We start from the raw sequence: 18,728 nt of genomic DNA, 5'->3' as shown, positions 1-18,728 counted from the left end.
GCGGTTTCCATTTCCGCGGATTTTGAAATTTACGCGATTTTCATTTACGCGGATTTTGATATTTACGCGATTTTCATTTACGCAGATTTATGGATTTACGCGGTATCCATTAACGAGGTTTTTATCAACGCGGATTCTTAATTTATTCGGTTTTCATTTACGCGGATCTTGAAATTTATGCGGTTTTCATTTACACGGATTTTGAAATTTACGCGGTTTCCATTCACACAGATTTTGAAATTTACGCGATTATCATTTACGCGGCCTGTATCTTCCGCGTAAAAAAAAAATCCGAGTGTACTATGGCGCCGGGTGGTAAGAGCGTGCACTACTTATCTTGTAGAAATACGCTGTAAACTGACCAAACTCGATCAAAACTTCATCCTGCTGCATAAACTTGAAGAAATTTGTGCTCCTATCAATGAAGCGAATGCTTAGCATGGGGAAACTCATTTGTATTTAGGTATAGAAAATACATATACACTTTGATTAATAGTTACATACACACAATCGTCTGAGCTCTCGATCGAAACAGATCGTTTTTCTTGTGCTGTGCATAGAGTAAATCACTATATATACATTGTGAAGGTCAACCATTGTTTGAGGCTGGCTTTGTTCGCCGGTGCCTAGGTTGGTGAAGTGAATAGTGGAATAACCGGACAAGCCGCTAAATAAGCTAAGTATCTTTTTTTTCATTTCCCTTTCCCCCGATCGGTCGCTACTTCTTAGATCCCTTTCCCCTGAATATAAGTTTCATCTCTCGTTTACACCATGTGCTATCCTCGTGCCTAAATGGCCGAGGGCGAAGTAACATTGGATGGGACTGATATTCCCATGGATATACCGGATAAACCCGAAATTACTCCCTCCCCTGATTCCCCCAGTCCTCCCCGTATTAAAACATACCCAGCCAGTTCGACTGGACCCTGGGTGGTCTATTTCCGGCCCATCACGAAATCGCTTAATATTTTAGAAATCTCACGGGAGCTGACTGCTAACTACCCGGCCATAGCTCAGATAACACGCGTTAGAGCTAATAAGATACGCATATTAGTGAATGACCTCGACCAGGCAAACCAGATTGCACGCAGCGAGCGTTTTACAAAGCAATTTAAAGCGTATATACCTTGTTTAGCTGTGGAGATCGACGGGGTCGTCGCCGAGCCGGGTTTGAAGTGCGAAGACGTGTTGAAGTACGGAGTTGGTTGCTTTAAGGACCCCTCACTTGAACATGTGAAGATTCTGGAATGCAAGCAATTGTATTCCGCAAAAACTGAGAATAATAAGACAACTTATTCATTGCCAGACTCGCTTCGGGTGACTTTCTCCGGGTCTTCCCTCCCCAACTGTCTCCTCCTGGATAAGGTACGTCTACCTGTTCGCCTGTTTGTACCGCGGGTAATGAACTGCAGCAATTGCAAGCAGCTGGGCCACGCAGCCACCTATTGTGACAATAAGAAAAGGTGCGGCAAATGCCAGGGAGAACATGAGGATGACTCTTGCGGTGGAGAAACTGAAAAGTGTATTTACTGCGGGGGCCTTCCGCAGTAAATACACTTAAATCATGCCCCGCGTACAAACAGCGCGGGGATAAAATTAAGCGCTCCCTTAAGGAACGCTCGAAGCGCTCTTATGCAGAAATTCTTAAGAATGCTTCGCCATCTGTCCCTTCCGAAAATTCCTTTGCTCTTTTGGCTGGCGTTGAGCAAGAATCTGACGACCCACAAGAGGGAACATCTTTGGTTAACTCAGGGGAGTCCAGGAAGAGGAAAAATCTAACCTCCCCTAGATTGCCTCGTAAGGGTGCCAAGGTGTCGTCCACTCAGAGTGCGCCAATTACAATCAATAAATCCAATGGAAGTGATGCACTAAAGCCGAAGCAAGTTGCTCCAGGACTTGGAAATTTTAATTCTAACAAGGAGTATCCACCACTTCCAGGGACACCAAAAACCCCAAGTGTTCCCTTTTTTCAAACAGATACTCAGTCCAGTAGCGGACTAATGAAATTTTCTGACATAGTGGACTTAATTTTCACAGCTTTCAATGTTACTGATCCTCTTAAAAGCTTTCTGATACATTTTCTCCCTATGGTGCAAACATTTTTGAAACAGTTGACTGCTAAATGGTCCCTCCTTGCAGCGATCGTATCCTTCGATGGCTAAGTCATCAAACGAGGTCACTGATTCGATCACTGTCCTACAGTGGAATTGCAGAAGTATCTTCCCGAAAATCGATTCCTTCAAATTCTTACTAAACAGTTTAAAATGTGATGTTTTCGCATTATGTGAAACTTGGTTAACTTCCGATATAAATATCAACTTCCACGACTTTAATATAATTCGTCTGGATCGAGAAAACCCTTACGGAGGAGTACTTTTGGGGATTAAAAAGTGCTATTCTTTCAACCGAATTAACCTCCCTTCGACACCAGGCATTGAAATTGTCGCTTGTCAAGTTTTAATCAAAGGTAAAGATCTTTGCATTGCTTCCATCTACATTCCTCCTAGAGCCTCGGTAGGGCACCGAACGCTTTGTAATATCACGGAATCCTTACCGGCTCCGCGGCTAGTTCTGGGAGACTTTAACTCGCACGGTACGGTATGGGGCTGTCTTCATGATGATAATAGATCAACATTAATCCAAGATCTTTGCGACAATTTCAACATGACCATCTTAAACACGGGAGAAATGACGCGGATTCCTACACCACCAGCACGCGCAAGCGCGTTGGATTTATCGCTATGCTCGACATCGCTACAGTTAGATTGCAGGTGGAAGGTGATCCCTGATCCCCACGGTAGCGATCATTTGCCTATCGTGATTTCAATTGCTAATGGTTCAAGACCATCGGAAACAATCAATGTCTCGTATGACCTCACACGGAACATTGATTGGAAGAGTTACGCGACCGCGATATCCGTTAAAATCGAATCCACTCAAGAACTTCCTCCGGAGGAAGAGTACAGGTTTTTGGCTGGCTTGATTCTCGACAGTGCGAATCAAGCTCAGACTAAACCAGTACCCAGCGCGAATACCCATGGACGGTCTCCCACCCTGTGGTGGGATAAAGAGTGCTCAGAGCTGTACGCGGAAAAGTCCACTGCATATAAGGCCTTCCGGGAAGACGGGTTACCCGCTAGCTATCTACAGTACGCGTCATTAGAAAGGCGAATGAAGAGTCTAATGAAAGCCAAAAAACGCAGTTATTGGCGCCGGTTCGTCGACGGGTTAACGAGAGAAACAGCGATGAGCACTCTTTGGGGTACGGCTCGACGTATGGGTAACCGTAATAGTACCAACGAGAACGTGGAATATTCAAACCGTTGGTTATTTGCTTTCGCCAAGAAGATCTGTCCGGACTCTGTCCCGGTACAGAAAACGTGCCGCGCCGCGTCTCCTCACGATACCGCGAACGAAACACCGTTTTCGATGGTGGAGTTCTCACTTGCTATCTTATCATGCAACAATAACGCCCCAGGGTTAGACAGAATCAAATTCAACTTGCTGAAGAATCTAACTGACACTGCAAAAAGGCGCTTGTTGAATTTATTTAACAAGTTTCTTGAGGTTAACATTGTCCCTCATGACTGGAGGCAAGTGAAGGTCATCGCCATCCAAAAACCAGGAAAACCAGCCTCCGACCACAACTCGTATCGGCCGATTGCAATGCTGTCCTGTATTCGGAAGTGTTCGAGAAAATGATCTTGTTTCGCCTCGACAATTGGGTTGAAGCAAATGGCTTACTGTCAGATACACAATTTGGCTTCCGCAAAGGCAAAGGGACGAACGATTGCCTTGCGTTGCTTTCTACAAAAATCCAAATGGCCTATGCTAACAAAGAGCAGATGGCATCAGTCTTCTTGGATATTAAGGGGGCTTTTGACTCAGTTTCTACCAACATTCTGTCAGAGAAGCTGCACCAGCATGGTCTTTCACCAATTTTAAATAACTTTTTGCTAAACCTGTTGTCTGAAAAGCACATGCACTTTTCGCATGGCGATTTAACAACATCGCGATTTAGCTACATGGGTCTTCCCCAGGGCTCATGTCTAAGTCCCCTGCTCTACAATTTCTACGTGAATGACATTGACGATTGTCTTGCCAATTCATGCACGCTAAGGCAACTTGCAGACGATGGCGTGGTCTCTGTTACAGGGCCCAAAGCTGCCGACTTGCAAGGACCATTACAAAATACGTTGGACAATTTGTCTGCTTGGGCTCTTCAGTTGGGTATTGAGTTCTCCATGGAGAAAACTGAGTTGGTTGTTTTTTCTAGGAAGCGTGAGCCGGCGCAACTCCAGCTTCTATTAATGGGTGCAACGATCAACCAAGTTTTCACATTTAAATATCTCGGGGTCTGGTTTGCCTTGAAGAACAGCTCATGAAATAAAGAATGATAGATTTTACTACTACTCAATCAATGAATATGCAAATATTACAAATTCTTCACGTATTATTCAATTCAATTATCATAATAATTTACCATTAAAGATAAAACTTCGCAAACTGTCTGATGTGAGAGATAAAAAACTCTATGTACTTTGACGAGTTGCCGAATCCAACAAGGTGCTGTCGCGAACGTAACATCCGTAGCCCAATACTTAACCTATCTAAAACCCTGCAAGTTTTCATATGTGCCGAAACTGAATTGTTATTAATAACCGAACCAATTCAAAGCTGAAGACTCCAAATAAAACCTGTTTTTATCTGCCTAGTTAGGAGGTTGCCCGCACGAAACATGTGTAACCGTCTTACCCCAATGCTTCTAATTATACAAGTTTGGAATTATACCTTACTCAACATTCCAGAAAGAGGCTGAAAGCGACTGATGAAAAGTAGCAATTGTTCTGTATAAAATAGGGGAAACTATTGAAGATAGGTAAAATATCCTCATGTAACGTGTGTACCCGTTTTGCCCCACTTCTTCCCATAACTCAAGTATTAAGTTAAATCTGACGGCGCTTCTTGGAAAGACGCTGAATGCGGCCAATGAAAAGTAGCAATTCTTCTGTTAAAACTTCCGAAGATCGATTGAAGATAGTTAGAAGAACCGCACGATACATATATACCGGTTTACCTCAATTCTTCACATAATGTATGCGTAAAATTATACCTTACTCATCATATCAGAAAGAAGATGAAAGCGGCTCACCAAAGTAGTTTTTCTTATCTAAAACAGTTCAGGGAATCGATTGAACACACTTGGAATGACCGTACGAAACGTGTTTACCCGTTTTACCCCAATTTGTTTCCTTATACAAATGTAAAATTATACTTACCCTCCCTTTCAGAAAGAGGTTGAGAGTAACTTTTGTGTTACATTGTTCAGGGAATCAATTGAAGGTAGCTAGAATGCCCGCACGAAACATGTGTAACCGTTTTACCCCAATTCTTCCCATAAATCAAGCGGGAAGTTAAACCTGGCTGTACTTCTCGAAAAGAGACTGAAAGCAGCTGATGAAAAATAGTAATTCTTATTTACAAAAAATTCACGTTCACCCTGTTTCCGAAATGTAGTCAAGTTTAACTGAAAACACGAGTTATAAGAAAAAGTGAGGTAAAACGGGTACACACGTTTCGTATACTACCCATGATCGCATAGTTGTCCCGTTTTCTATGGGATTTCCTATCTTTATGGGACTGATATGCGTAATCAATTCTTTCGGATTTTTATAAATAAGAAACATTAATTTTGCCGCACTCAGCCTTTTTCTTAACTGTTGAGCAAAAATTAACTTCAAACTTAAGTTCTGGGAACTGGGGTAAAACAGGTACACATTCTTCGTGCGCTCGTTTCATTTATCTCCAACCGATTTCCCGGAATTTTTCGGCTTATTTCTGAAATAAAGGCCCAGATTTAACTTCACAATTGAGTTATAAGAAAAATTATCATTTTTCTTGTTAAGCAGCAACCTTGAGATGAGTACACGGTTAAAATACAATACCCAAAAATGGGTATTAAAAGTACCCAGTTGTATGTTCCATTCTAGCTGTCACAAATTGGGTGCTTCTACAAATTAGAAACTGGGTAAAATACTACCCATCTCAAGGTTGCTGCTCAACAAGAAAAATGAGTAAATTTTTACTCATAAATGGTTGAAAAATACTTTGCCATTTTTTTTTAAAGGTGAAATCATCGGGACATGGTACAGTTAGAAAAAGCATCTTAACAAGGGCTAATTTCACTGTGATTATTTTACAATGCAACTGTTCCGCCCAATCCGGGACGTCTCGTCAGTATAACAGTTCCCCCTTTCTCCAAATCCTTCTTGAAGCCTAATTTTTCTTTCCTTCCACATTTCGCCAACAGAGGAAAAATGCAGAAAAGACTGCGGCATGCAGTGGTGCGATGGCTACGGAATGCTGATTCTGCTCCTCGGAGCGATCTACCTCGGTCTGGTGTACTTTCAGATACTGAAACCACTAACAGGGAAAGCTTTCTCGCGGTTCATCGCTGAACCATCGACGAGGTTTATGCGTGGCCTGTTCGAAAGCTTGTGAGTATCCATGACAGCTCGAACTCTTATTCGTCTCATTACTTTTACACTTTTCAGATATGCCAAACTTGTAGCAGTTGGAGTAGTTCTGGTGGCGTTTGCCTTGTTCTGTTTCTTCGAGACCCAGGACGAACCGGAACGATTGATGTCACTGGTCGGCATGGTAACGCTGTTCCTAATCGCTTTTCTATGTTCCAAGAATCCGACAAGGGTGATGTCTATGCATATTTAAACTGAGGTCAGTAGAATTACGACTACCTACATTGCAGATCAACTACCGCCCGGTGATATTGGGAGTGATCTTTCAGTTCCTGCTGGGTTTGTTCTGCATTCGCTGGGATGTCGGACGAAGTATATTCAGCTGTATCGGTGATAAGGTAGCAACCTTCCTAAACTACTCGGCGGATGGAGCGGAATTCGTCTACGGTCAGTTCATTGTCCGCCAGGAAGCAGTGTTCGCTTTTGCCGTACTATCTGTGATATACTTCTTTAGTTTCTGCATCTCAATCTTGTACTACTTGGGAGCGATGCAGTGGGTCGTGCTGAAGCTCGGCTGGATTCTGCAGAGCATTCTGGGGACAACGGTTTGTGAAAGTGTTATCTCGGCAGCCAACATGTTTCTCGGGATGAGTGAGTCTCCCCTGTTGATCCGGCCGTACATAAAAGACTTGACTCACTCGGAGATACACGCCATTATGGCTTCCGGGTTCGCAACTGTGTCGGGTACGGTTCTGGCAGCGTACATTTCATTTGGAGCAGAGCCGGCTCATCTCATTACGGCTAGTGTGATGGCTGCCCCTGCCGCGCTATGTTTTTCCAAGATAGTCTATCCGGAAATGGAAGAGAGCAAGACACGGTCAGATAACATTCAGATGGAGAAATCGTAGGTTTTTTTTCAAATTTGGTGCGTATACTATACTTCTATAAATACTATCTTTCTAGAACCGACTCTTCTGTACTGGATGCGGCCTCGAATGGTGCCAGTATAGCTACCGCCCTGGTTCTCGGAATTATTGCCAACCTGATAGCATTCGTGTCTTTCATCGCATTCCTGAACGGAATTTTGAGCTGGCTTGGTCTTCTTGTGGGCATTGAAGATGTTACGCTAGAAAACATCTTCGGAACCATCTTCCGTCCGTTGGCCTTTGTATTGGGTGTACCTTGGGACGAGAGCTACTACGTAGGAAAACTAATCGGTACAAAGACGATCGTCAACGAGTTCGTTGCCTACCAACGACTAGGAGAGTTCATCAAGGAGAAATGGTTATCGCCTCGTTCGGCAGCGATTGCTACGTACGCAATCTGCGGATTTGCCAATCCCAGCTCTCTGGGTATATTGATCGGTTCACTCAGTGCCATGGTGCCAGAGAAGCGCAGCGTGTTCACGGCGGTTGCCTTCCGAGCGTTTATCACCGGTTCGATCGTGTGCTTCATGACCGCCAGTATAGGGGGTAAGTATTTTCTATCTGTTGCAGTTTAGATGATAGGCTACGCTGTCACCTTCTTCGATCTTGTGAAGCAGCTTTTCGGTTGGCAAGAAACGACCATCAGGTGATATTTTGCAGGCTCGTGGTATTTTTCAACAAATTGTCATTGTAGAATGCTTTGAATCTATAAGCTGAATTTCAAAATTCCAGCAGAAAAGCAGAGTGAGATTCATAACTCCCGTTGTCCAAGTTGTTGCACCATTTATTCGAAAATATAACCATTTTGCATTAAATGTCAAAAATCGTAAGACTAGCAAAAGTAACGGAAAATATATTTTTTGCTCAGTATTTTGTCTCAACTATTTGGTGATTACAATTTCGCTAGGCCTTAACTTGTCTACATAAGCTTATCACACCAGCAGTCGTGGTTTTATCTACCTTTAGGCGACCGCGTGAAGCTTTATGTCGATTTCGCCTCCTGATGTGCACTCTCTGAGCTGCGTGACTTTTGAAAGGTTAATATCTATGCCCCAGCGAGGAAAATGGTAATAATGCAAGATGAAGAGAAGGTGGTAACATTTGACACTTTTGAGTGTATTAGTATTATACTTGCAAAATTAAGCATGGCGGCCGGGGCCCTTGAAGTAAACTTCAACATCCGAACGAGTATCCTGATTCTTTGGCGCACGATGAAAAGTGAGAAAAGGCCGAGCTTCACTTCGGATCTATCGATTAGAACACTTATGGACACTTTTTACCTTGAAAAAAATCGATTAAATTAACTACGACCGAAGCGAAACAAAAGTTTTGTTACAAAACTTATGGCAACAGAAGGGCCCGCTACGTCAACTGTTTGTGGTTTTCTTCTTCATATCCTCTTGTTTTTTCGGCTTCACCGCAGAAAAATGACAACCGCACTCACACACACACAGAAAAAAACGTGCACACCTGTGTCCGTCTTGGTAATGATGCTTATAGGAGACACGGGAGCTCGAAGAATCGAAGAAGATCCGGACAAAGTTCCCAGTATGCTGCATTACACAGCTAAATGATTGCTCCACGCACCGATTTTTTCGCCGATGATCGGCATTATTTTGCCGGAGTTTTTTTTGGCTGGAGTTTGCTGAGACTTTCGGCTGATGATAGTTAGATGAAGTTTTGATGGGTTTCTGTTATCAAATTTCGATGTGTATAAACTAACCTATTCAGAGGCCGTGTGGCATCCTACCAAGTATTGAGCCACTGGATTCCTGCTCCCATATCGTAGGAGTCGACTGAAAGCAGAAGTCCCTAGGTCAAAGTGTAGTTCCGTACCGAGAACTTAATGGCTGGAAGGTCTAAAATATGCCAGTCGCACACGGAGCATTTTGCGTTTTGCCCTAACTGAGTAATGCGAATATCTGACACAGTGGATCGTTATTTCTTTGCAAATCGTGGGAATGAAATAATCGTGTAAATCTGATATGGCTCACCACATGCGTTTTTTATTCCAACTTGCTTGATATCTTCTAGTTGTTAGACAATATACATTGGGAAATAAATGTACAGTTTTCTAATCAACAATGGTTAGAATAGCGCAAATCAATCTCCAGCATAAACGTACAGCAACTATGAGTCTACCTCGACTGATGCAGGAAGGTAAAGCTTCATGGCATTGATTCAAGTACCGCAATCCTCCAAAGGAAACTTCTATATTGGAAAGTTACTTAACACTGTCTTCATTGCTTACAACAAGACATACATAACGAACCCACGTGAAATGCCTCGTGCATGCATTTTTTTGCAAATAAGGCTATTGGCAGGTGTCTCATATCGGAGCTTACAACTTAATCTGAAGATTTCAAAAGCGTTGTATAATATTGTAGTAGAAATATGCTTCCGCTAATTATCGGCAGTGATGCAAATGTTCTGAACTGATGAAGTACATAAGTGTTACAAATCTTGATATTCTGAATGTAGGCATCCGACCAACTTTTGCCAGGTCTGGTAGAGAGGAGGTGTTAGGCATAACGCTTTGCTCTGCAAAAGTTTCTCATGATCTGAGAAATTGGCGGGTTCCAAATGAAACTGAGCCGTCTCTATCCGACCATAAGTATACATTTTTGATCGTCTTGATGTCACCTTCAATGTGGGAACATATAGTAATCCTAAATCTACCAACTGGGATCTCTTTTCGGAAAACTTAGCGACTAAATTTCTTGGAGATGTTCTTTATTGTCTCTTCGCCCCACACTTTCCAGGCTGTATCGATCCGGAGCTGAACAAGCTAAAGATTATACTTACCAGTCATGATACCGGGTATATACCGAAAGCATGGCGAGAAGTAACTGCTAGGTTTGTTCCCAAAGGTGGGCGCTCAACCTATGAAGAAGCCAAGGCCTTCTCGCTCAAACAATCTAGCTTGGGTGTATTCCCAGATATTGAAAATGCTTTTGACAATGCGTCCCTCCAGTCCATATCGATGTGTCTTGGGGTGAGTGAACGCAATGCTTAGTAAGCGCATTCTTTGCTCGGCACTGAGACAGGCAGAGATAAGGAAATTGAGTTTTCGTGGCTCTCCTCAGGGTGGTATTCTGTCACCTTTGCTAAGGATTTGTGGACTTTGCAATACTCATGGAAAGCTGTCGATCAGTGGTGTCGCCAAGTTAAACTATCAGTTAATCCAAACAAAACTTCAATGGTTCTTTTCACGAAGAAGCGAATAACCGCCAAGGTTCATCCATTGCTGTTCTTTGATTCTGAGCTACTGTGTGCAGATCAAGTAAAATACGTTGGATTCATATTGGATTCCAAACTGAATTAGTCTGCTCACATTGAGTTCTTCAGCAGAGCTTTTTACGACAAAGTTATAAACTTCCGCTCAGATAGTCAGACTGCAATCAAAGTCCTTAGCTCGGACAAATCACGGTCCAAGCTAGAGATAGCGTGCCGAACCCACATCGAAGCATTGTCAATACTATCTACCTTATCTGGGTACCCGGACTTTCTGGCATTACTGGAAATGGATGGGCTGACGAATAAGCCAGGGCTGGTGCAGCGTTTGACTCCGTTGGTCCTGAGACAGCCCTGCCAATTTCGACAAGTGGAATAAGAGAAAAAAATCGGTCCTGAGTTTCGTCCGAGCACTGTAATTATTGGAGAAATCTACAAAAGTAACGACAAACAAAGGCGTTTCTTGAACAACCATGATCTCAGTGATCTCGAAAAATCTCCTATCATTTTCCTAAACTTCACTGCGGTATTCAGGGCTTCAGCTAGTTCGTGGAGTACTCTGTTCTGCTGCCCGAATGATAGCACCGAAGAATTCCGTCGGTATGACTTAACGAACACGGTCAAAAATGATCATAGAACTATCCTCGTAAGCAGCACTGGTCGTAGAGCCTTCGCTTGCGCCATGCGGCCAACGAAGAGTGTAATCATAGGATATCTCGATTGGAAATCTATCACAGTTTCCCTTACCACCGACCACTCACTCTAGCGGTATATTGGAGCAAGATTATCGTGTTGCTCTTCTCTGCTATGTCTAAGATTGTTGACAGTTTGGTGGGCATTGATGTCGCCCATGATCATAAACAGTACCCTGCAGTTGCCTAATGGGTTCCCGTAGATTTCTTTTGACATCGCAGACTGCCTGATGGATGTAGAATGCCGCGATTGTTATTCGTCACGCAATCGTAATAAATTCAGTATCCAACTACACCGGATAAGAGGGGAGATGTGCCCTAATGGCAAGATCGACCTTGTGATATATAGGTTAGCCCCGACACTGGAACGCCACGAGAAGTGACTACTGAACCACGGTGACGGGTCAATGTTCTTTCTCAAATGGATCTCCTGCAGGTCGAGGCACTTAGTTCTATTGCGAGTAATGATCGCTGATGCGTAACCTAAAGCCGTTCATGTTCCATTGTACAGCTAGTGTACAACTGTCCTTCATGACTAATGAGACTGGCTGTAACTGGAGAAACTGTTATTGGTAGGTCGGTTGCTGCAGTTTGACGGAATGGCGAGGAACGCTTATGTTATATATCTTAGCTGCGAAGATCGGAGGTAGGAGACCAGCAGCAGGATAGACTTTTCCAGAGAGGCTCCGGCATGATTGTACCATTCATCAGGCTCAAGATGTAGAGAAGGACTCGTAGTATCGTATTTCCTGATTTCCGTTTGCGTGACAAACGCGCTGGTGACTGGATCTTGCTGTACTGTAGAGAAAAACGGGAGAACGGTTCATCGTTTGCTAGAATGTGTCATAAATAGTACTCACCCGGGAGGCATCCAGGTTCCTCGTATCAGCAGCCACTGGGAGATCTTCGGTCATGTCTGCTACTTCCCCGGATCAGGACGATACAGGGATGGACTTTTTTGTTCCGAGTAGGATCTATCTTCCTCAGCTCACAATTTTATTGGATCCGGAAAGTTACTGGGTGCTATGAGCAAGCGACAATCGGACCACCCCACCAATGGCTGCTTGGAATATGGCAAAGAGGTTCCAGTATGTTAGGTATCAGAAGTTTTCTTGCGTGTCGGGAGCGATTCGAGCTGTGGTTAGAGTTGATGGTCTGTGTGTGATCTGGAAGGTGAACAGGGGCATTCAGCTATTCAGGGTTTGGGTTTGTCATTGACAGACTTAACCGGGCGAGAGCCGGTTCCCGTGCTACTGGAAGCTCTTGGATTAGATACGAGACATCCAGACAGGGCTGCGGTGTGGCGTATCTGATGGTCCACAGTACGATGGTACTGGACTGATGGACAACCATCCCAGGAACCTCCGTAGGCGAGGGATCTGCGAGACATGGGATTGCGAGTGTTAGTTGGCTGATTCTAGAGTTTTCAGGGTACTGTGAAGAGCCGGGTTTTCTGCAAATCTGTATCAGTCTGCTCCTGATGGGTTTAAGGTGGTGAATTTGTTTAGATGCTTGACTGTGGTTAGGGCGGCTAGGTAGTCTCCCACTGGGGCTTCTCATTTGATTAGAAACCGTAATACTTGACTACTTCCTTTCCAAAATAGTATTTCTCTGGGTTGATTCTCACATTAACGTCGTGGTCATGCTTATCTTTGGTTCGTCCAAATACTATCACCTTGTCACACCCTTTTCTTGATCAGACGGTTGATTTTGGGATACCTGCAATAATTTCATCTTGGTATCAAAACAGTTATTGAATATGAGAACAAACATCCATGTTCTAACAAATAAGTTTTTATTACTTGTATAAACATTTGAGCAAAAATTCGTTATAACACCAGCGCAGCATACCAGCATATCCCAACTAAATGTTTTACTATGTTGGTCATTTTGAAATCTACATGTCAGCTGTCAATTCTGTTAAACACGGTGGCGCACCTGGAGGTGATATCCGTATTATTTTTGAAGTTTTACACAACTCAAACGCTCGTGATGGGCGTTTGTTCTCTGTACCAATAAGTTTCATTTTAATATTACAGGAGACGTCTATTTCTGTCCAGCTCTTTTTAGTTTGAACTACTTACCAAACAAAAAAAAGTTGGATTTTTGAGTTCCAAATTCATCTCGTCAGTAACTAGCACCAACTTGGGGCCAAGTTAGACGATGTATTTAAACTAGTACTAAATTAGCACTAGCTGGACACTTTATGCAATTAGTCACACCCGAAGCTCTGGTTAGGTCTTGTACGCTTAATGCACAAATTGGTTCAAACCAGTTTTTCCTTTTTGGGAATGAATATTGCATAGTGCCTGGTGTTTGCTTCCTTAGACAAAAACATGCAATCGTTAGTTTTTACTTTCTCGTCAGCAAATCAGAGCTTCTGGCTTTGCTTCCCGGGACATAAGTCGAGACTTGCCAGTCATATATGTCGTGTGACTGTTTGGATACAGTGTCTCACTGGTACTAATTTGGGTACTAATTTTGATACATCGTCAAACTTGGCCCCAAGTTGGTGTTAGTTATTGACGAGATGAATTCGAAACACAAAAATCACCCTTATTGCATACTTACTAACCGTTTGTCTGTTGCAGGATTACTCATGGATGCGAACATATTCAACAACTTTGGGAAATTAGTCGACCAAGTGGTACTCAATACGACTGTCGTTTGAATTATAGCTAGTCAAAGATGTAGCATGTAATGATTAATTTTAAGCTGAAAATAGTAGGTAAATAAATCATGTACTTAAAAATTATGGAGTGTGATATTTTCTTTGCTATGATGGATTGATATATACACGGTGAGTATTTTTTTACCATTGCGTTTGATTTTATTTCCTTTTTATAGTAGCTCTCTATCATGATACATCGATAGTCATCGGTACAGCTAACCTCTGGGATATGGAGTTACATTAGTCTTTTTAAGCTATCGTTACATATCTCAACGTATCTTCACAGTAACATTTTCTTAGAAGTATAATTTTGTAGACAATTATGGCATTTGATGTGTTGTAACAACATGAACGAATCTGCTCACCGAATAGAAGTAATTGGGTAGCTAGTTGTTCATATCTAAACATTTTTCGTATAAATATTTGATTATCTTTGGTGTTCAAAAGCAGAACAAAATTGATCACGATACAGACTTTGCGAAGCTTTCCTAGATTTACAACTGCTTAGCTATCGTTTAAAAAAGCAATAAAAAAACTTCTATTCAATGAATAATACAATAACAAAAGACGGAAACATATTTGATATTTTAATAGTTTTGAATATTTTTTCCAACTAGCTCAGTTTTCGTTTTTTATATAACAACCATCGGAAACAGATTTCGGTAATATCGATATAATATAATGCATGAAAATTTTGAGTGTGAAAAATGCATTTATTGGTCAAATTTAATGATTAAAAATATCGGTTGATCTCAGTAAGTTACAACGAATTTTGTTTAATTCCTCTTCTCTATGGAGTTTACAATTAATATCAATTTTAATACAGCCAAGAAATTACATTCAACTTATTTTATCAATGACTTCGTTCTCAAGCGGTTATAGAAAGTTGGACTTTCGTGAAAACTACTATTGTCTTTTAAGTCTATGCAATATCAATTTACAATCCATTAGGTTTCATTTTAATAGTGTGTATTTGACGGAAACAACAATGTAACATATAGGCAAAGTAACTATTTTTTGCAGTATTGGAAATAAAACTGAAATTAGTTATCATCATTAAGTATGACGTTTATTTAACATGTAATCTGCCGTTGTAGGAGGAACTACCGACGCTGAATCCCTCTGGATAAAGACTCGACACGTCTATCGTTTGTTTACCATTTATCTGTTCGTGTCACTCCAATCGAGCACAAGACCTGTCAATGGCTCTCGTTCCAGAAGGATTCGAAACGATTTTCTTAGGATTGAGTGATAAATAAGAAGAATAAGATAGAAATGCCGAATCTTTATCCGGAGGGATTCAGCGTCTTTAGGAGGAATTTACAAGATAACATAACATATCCTCACGAAATAATAGAACGGCGAATGTAAAAATCGAAAGTTTTGCAACTAGAAAATGCAACGATTAAAGTCGTATCAGTTCGATGGAAGCATATTTAATATTTTCGTTCATTTGTTCACAAGGTTCGATTGAAAAAATCAAAATTTGTGTTGGCATTTGGTACTTTTCACAGTTAATATGCTACGGTGCCGCTGAAGATTTACTTCACTAAGAACATAAAAACGGCGATTTAAAATCTTTCAAGACGGCACACTTTAATCCTAATCACAAAACAATTTTTAGAGATCTTTATCGCAAATATTCAAATTACTAAATTAAAATTTAATGCCATCGAAAATGAAATCAATTTTTGATTTCTAAACAAATACTTTCAGTTCTGTATATCTATTGAACAGAGTTTGGTGCCGTTTTTTACATTATAGTAATCCTCACGTGAGCGACGAAAAAAATCAGAAGTGTTATGTCTGTTTGTGAATATTAACAGAATCTTTGAAAGTAATTCAAGCGATGCAATTTAGTACTGAAATCTGTGTGATCTTGCAAATGGTGCGATATTGAGAAATATATTGTAGCTTCCGTTCCTAGCAATCCAAAGACCGAAATACATATCAACAGCACAACTCAAACGTAGCATACGTTTGGAAGAACAGTCAAACGCCTTTCAAGTAAGGCCAATCCCAAATCTAGGAATATGACATATTTACTATCTACTATTACTCAGAAGAAAAATGAGATCCCAGTGAGGATAGAGTATAAGCTTAGGTGAGTATCCCATATACTAGTGGTTCTCAACCTGGGATCCACGGACCACTAGGAGGCCGTGAAATCGTTGCTGGGGATCAGCAAAGTAAAATATATGTTCCGAGTGCAGGTTGAATGTTCAAGTCTTATTTCCTAACAAACTGAAAATAACATTGATTACATACAAAATCAAGGTTTATCCATGGGGGTCCGCAGCAACCCAGAGTGATTCCTTAGAGGTCCATGGTACGAAAAAGGTTGAGAGCCGCTGTCATATACAGTTTCATCATACACGAAACTCGCAGAATACTGAACTGAATATAGACTGAAAGCTGAAGCCAGCAGGATTGTACTTCGTCGCTGTTGTGCTATCTTATGACAAACGCCATTTTGGGGTGAACTGAGTTAGATATGCCATGTTACTAAGTTTTAAAATCTCCATAAAGTCGCGTTTTCAGAATTTTGAAATTCTGCTGGGTTACTGAGATATAGCGAAACACGACTATGACAAGCGCCAATTTCTCGAGTGATCGAGTTGTGCTATCTTATGACAAAGAAAAAAGAGACAACATTCTAGGTTTGTTGGCTTGCTATAAGCCGAAAAGCTTATAGCAAGCCAACAGATGTCTCTGATGACATAGGTAATTCCTATGCAGATCAACCATAATCATTAGCTAGGTTCTTGTCTCGGGAGCAAAACTTTTCCTACCATAGTTTTTTTTTGGGAATGGTTGGCTTATATATTCATGATTATTGAACAAATTTCCTTTTGCGATTTCCAATTGTTTTGGAAAGTATACCGAAACGTAGTGATGGATTATGCAAGAAGAACATTTGTTTCGTCTAGTCACCGGTCAACAATAACATTGTTTGATATACATTGTCTCTAAATTGTCAATGAAACCAATTTTTGTTCATTGTTTTTCCTGAATAAAGGAAGAAAATTGGAAAAACTTTGTGTTCTAATACCATCATTTTGTAACCTGATATTGCTGCTATCGCATGGAAAAATATGATATTGGACATAGTGATCTATAACGCATAATTTTACGAATCAGTTATAATTCATTTTTATATGAAATCTTCTGTACACATTTGTGACACGTCGTACATATTTTATCATCAAAACACACTTATGACACGTATGTGAGCAACTTTGGTTTACATTTTAAGCAAAAATTGTAAATATAGTCAACCGATCTTCGCACAAATCGAGAGTTTACTTCAGAAAAGATAGAAGCATCGAATGCCTTCTCCGAAAAGCTTCTAACATTTATAAATTTTAAGATATTCAATCTCAAACTTTAAAAATCGTTTTTCTCGAAAAGTGCTAAATGGCGCTTGTCATAAGATAGCACAACAGCGACGACTTGCCATCAACGTTTCGAAGACAAAATACATGAGAGGAAGAGGTTCTGGAGACGACAATTTGATCCTCCCATCCCGAGTTTGGATTGACGGTAACGAAATCGAGATGGTCGACGAATTCGTGTATTTGGGCTCACTGGTAACCGCCGACAATGATACCAGCAGAAAAATTAAGAGACGGATCTTGGCGGGAAATCGTTCCTACTTTGGACTCCGGAGGATGCTCCGGTCGAACGAAATTCGCCGCCGCACGAAGTTGATTATCTACAAGACGCTGACTAGACCGGTGGTCCTATACGGCCACGAGCCCTGGACTATGCTCGTGGAGGACCAACGCGTCCTTGGAGTTTTCAAACTAAAGGTGTTGCGTACCATCTATGATGGCGTGCAAATGGAAGACGGAACGTGGCGCAGGCGAATGAACCATGAGTTGCATCAGCAGCTGGAAGAACCAACCATCGCGCATACCTAAAAAATAGGATGTTTGCGGTGGGCTGGACACGTCGTAAGAATGTCGGACGACGACCCGGTGAAGATGGTTCTTGAGAGCGACCCTACCGGAACAAGAAGACGGGGCGCACAGCGAGCACGGTGGATCGACCAGATAGAGGACGACCTGCGGACCCTTCGAAAACTGCGAGGCTGACGACAAGCGGCAATGGATCGAGTGGAGTGGAGACGGCTTCTGCATACAGCAAGAGACAACAAGGCTCTAACCTCTAACCTAAGTAAGTACTATTAACAGGAAATTACTGTAAAAAATCCTTCTTTTCTAAGAGCTAATGGAGGAAAGAGTTGCCCGAATACAAGCAAAGAAAGAATATTAAGCTTTGCAAGCAAAAGCAACAAGTCCAGAACACTAACACTGAAGACTTTACCACAGAGAACAGACATATAAGCTAGAACAATTTTTTTTTGGAAAACCTGTGTAAACTTTCGAATAAAAATGCGTTACAAATCACTATTGTACACAATTTCGCATACGTGAATAACCATCGTATCCAAGCTTGCACTAAATATGATTCATCAAAAGTTTCGAGCCGACAGTGAGGATTGTATCGATCGAAAAGAACTTGACCGACTGTCACACTGGCGACAAAATTTGATCCCCTAGTAGAGAACTGGAGCGCTTGTTGAAGGATACAACGTGCATCGGTGAATACCATGTTGATACAGTTCGGTTCCAAAATAAAGGGTGTTCAATAAAAAATGGGCATGATTTCAATACCTTTCTGTAATTAAAGTAAAGAGCATCCATTTTTTTTCTATCCAAAAGAA

At 41.6% G+C, this 18,728-nt stretch overlaps 1 protein-coding gene across 1 annotated transcript in view; it reads left to right on the top strand.

The window, feature by feature from the left end:
- Positions 1-14,061, top strand: part of LOC131690078 (sodium/nucleoside cotransporter 1) — a 31,880-nt gene extending 17,819 nt beyond the window's left edge. Inside the window, exons 5-9 of the mRNA XM_058975579.1 lie at positions 6,311-6,497; positions 6,555-6,708; positions 6,767-7,380; positions 7,440-7,948; positions 13,920-14,061. Coding sequence (XP_058831562.1) covers positions 6,311-6,497; positions 6,555-6,708; positions 6,767-7,380; positions 7,440-7,948; positions 13,920-13,999 — 1,544 coding nt within the window. The 3' untranslated portion in view covers positions 14,000-14,061. The remainder of the gene's footprint in view (positions 1-6,310; positions 6,498-6,554; positions 6,709-6,766; positions 7,381-7,439; positions 7,949-13,919) is intronic.
- Positions 14,062-18,728: the final 4,667 nt, after the last annotated feature.

Source organism: Topomyia yanbarensis, chromosome 3, assembly GCF_030247195.1.
Source record: "Topomyia yanbarensis strain Yona2022 chromosome 3, ASM3024719v1, whole genome shotgun sequence".
NCBI classification, from domain to species: Eukaryota; Metazoa; Arthropoda; class Insecta; order Diptera; family Culicidae; genus Topomyia; species Topomyia yanbarensis.
Note: the sequence above shows the minus strand (reverse complement) of the source record. Positions and strands in the feature narration are given on the sequence as shown.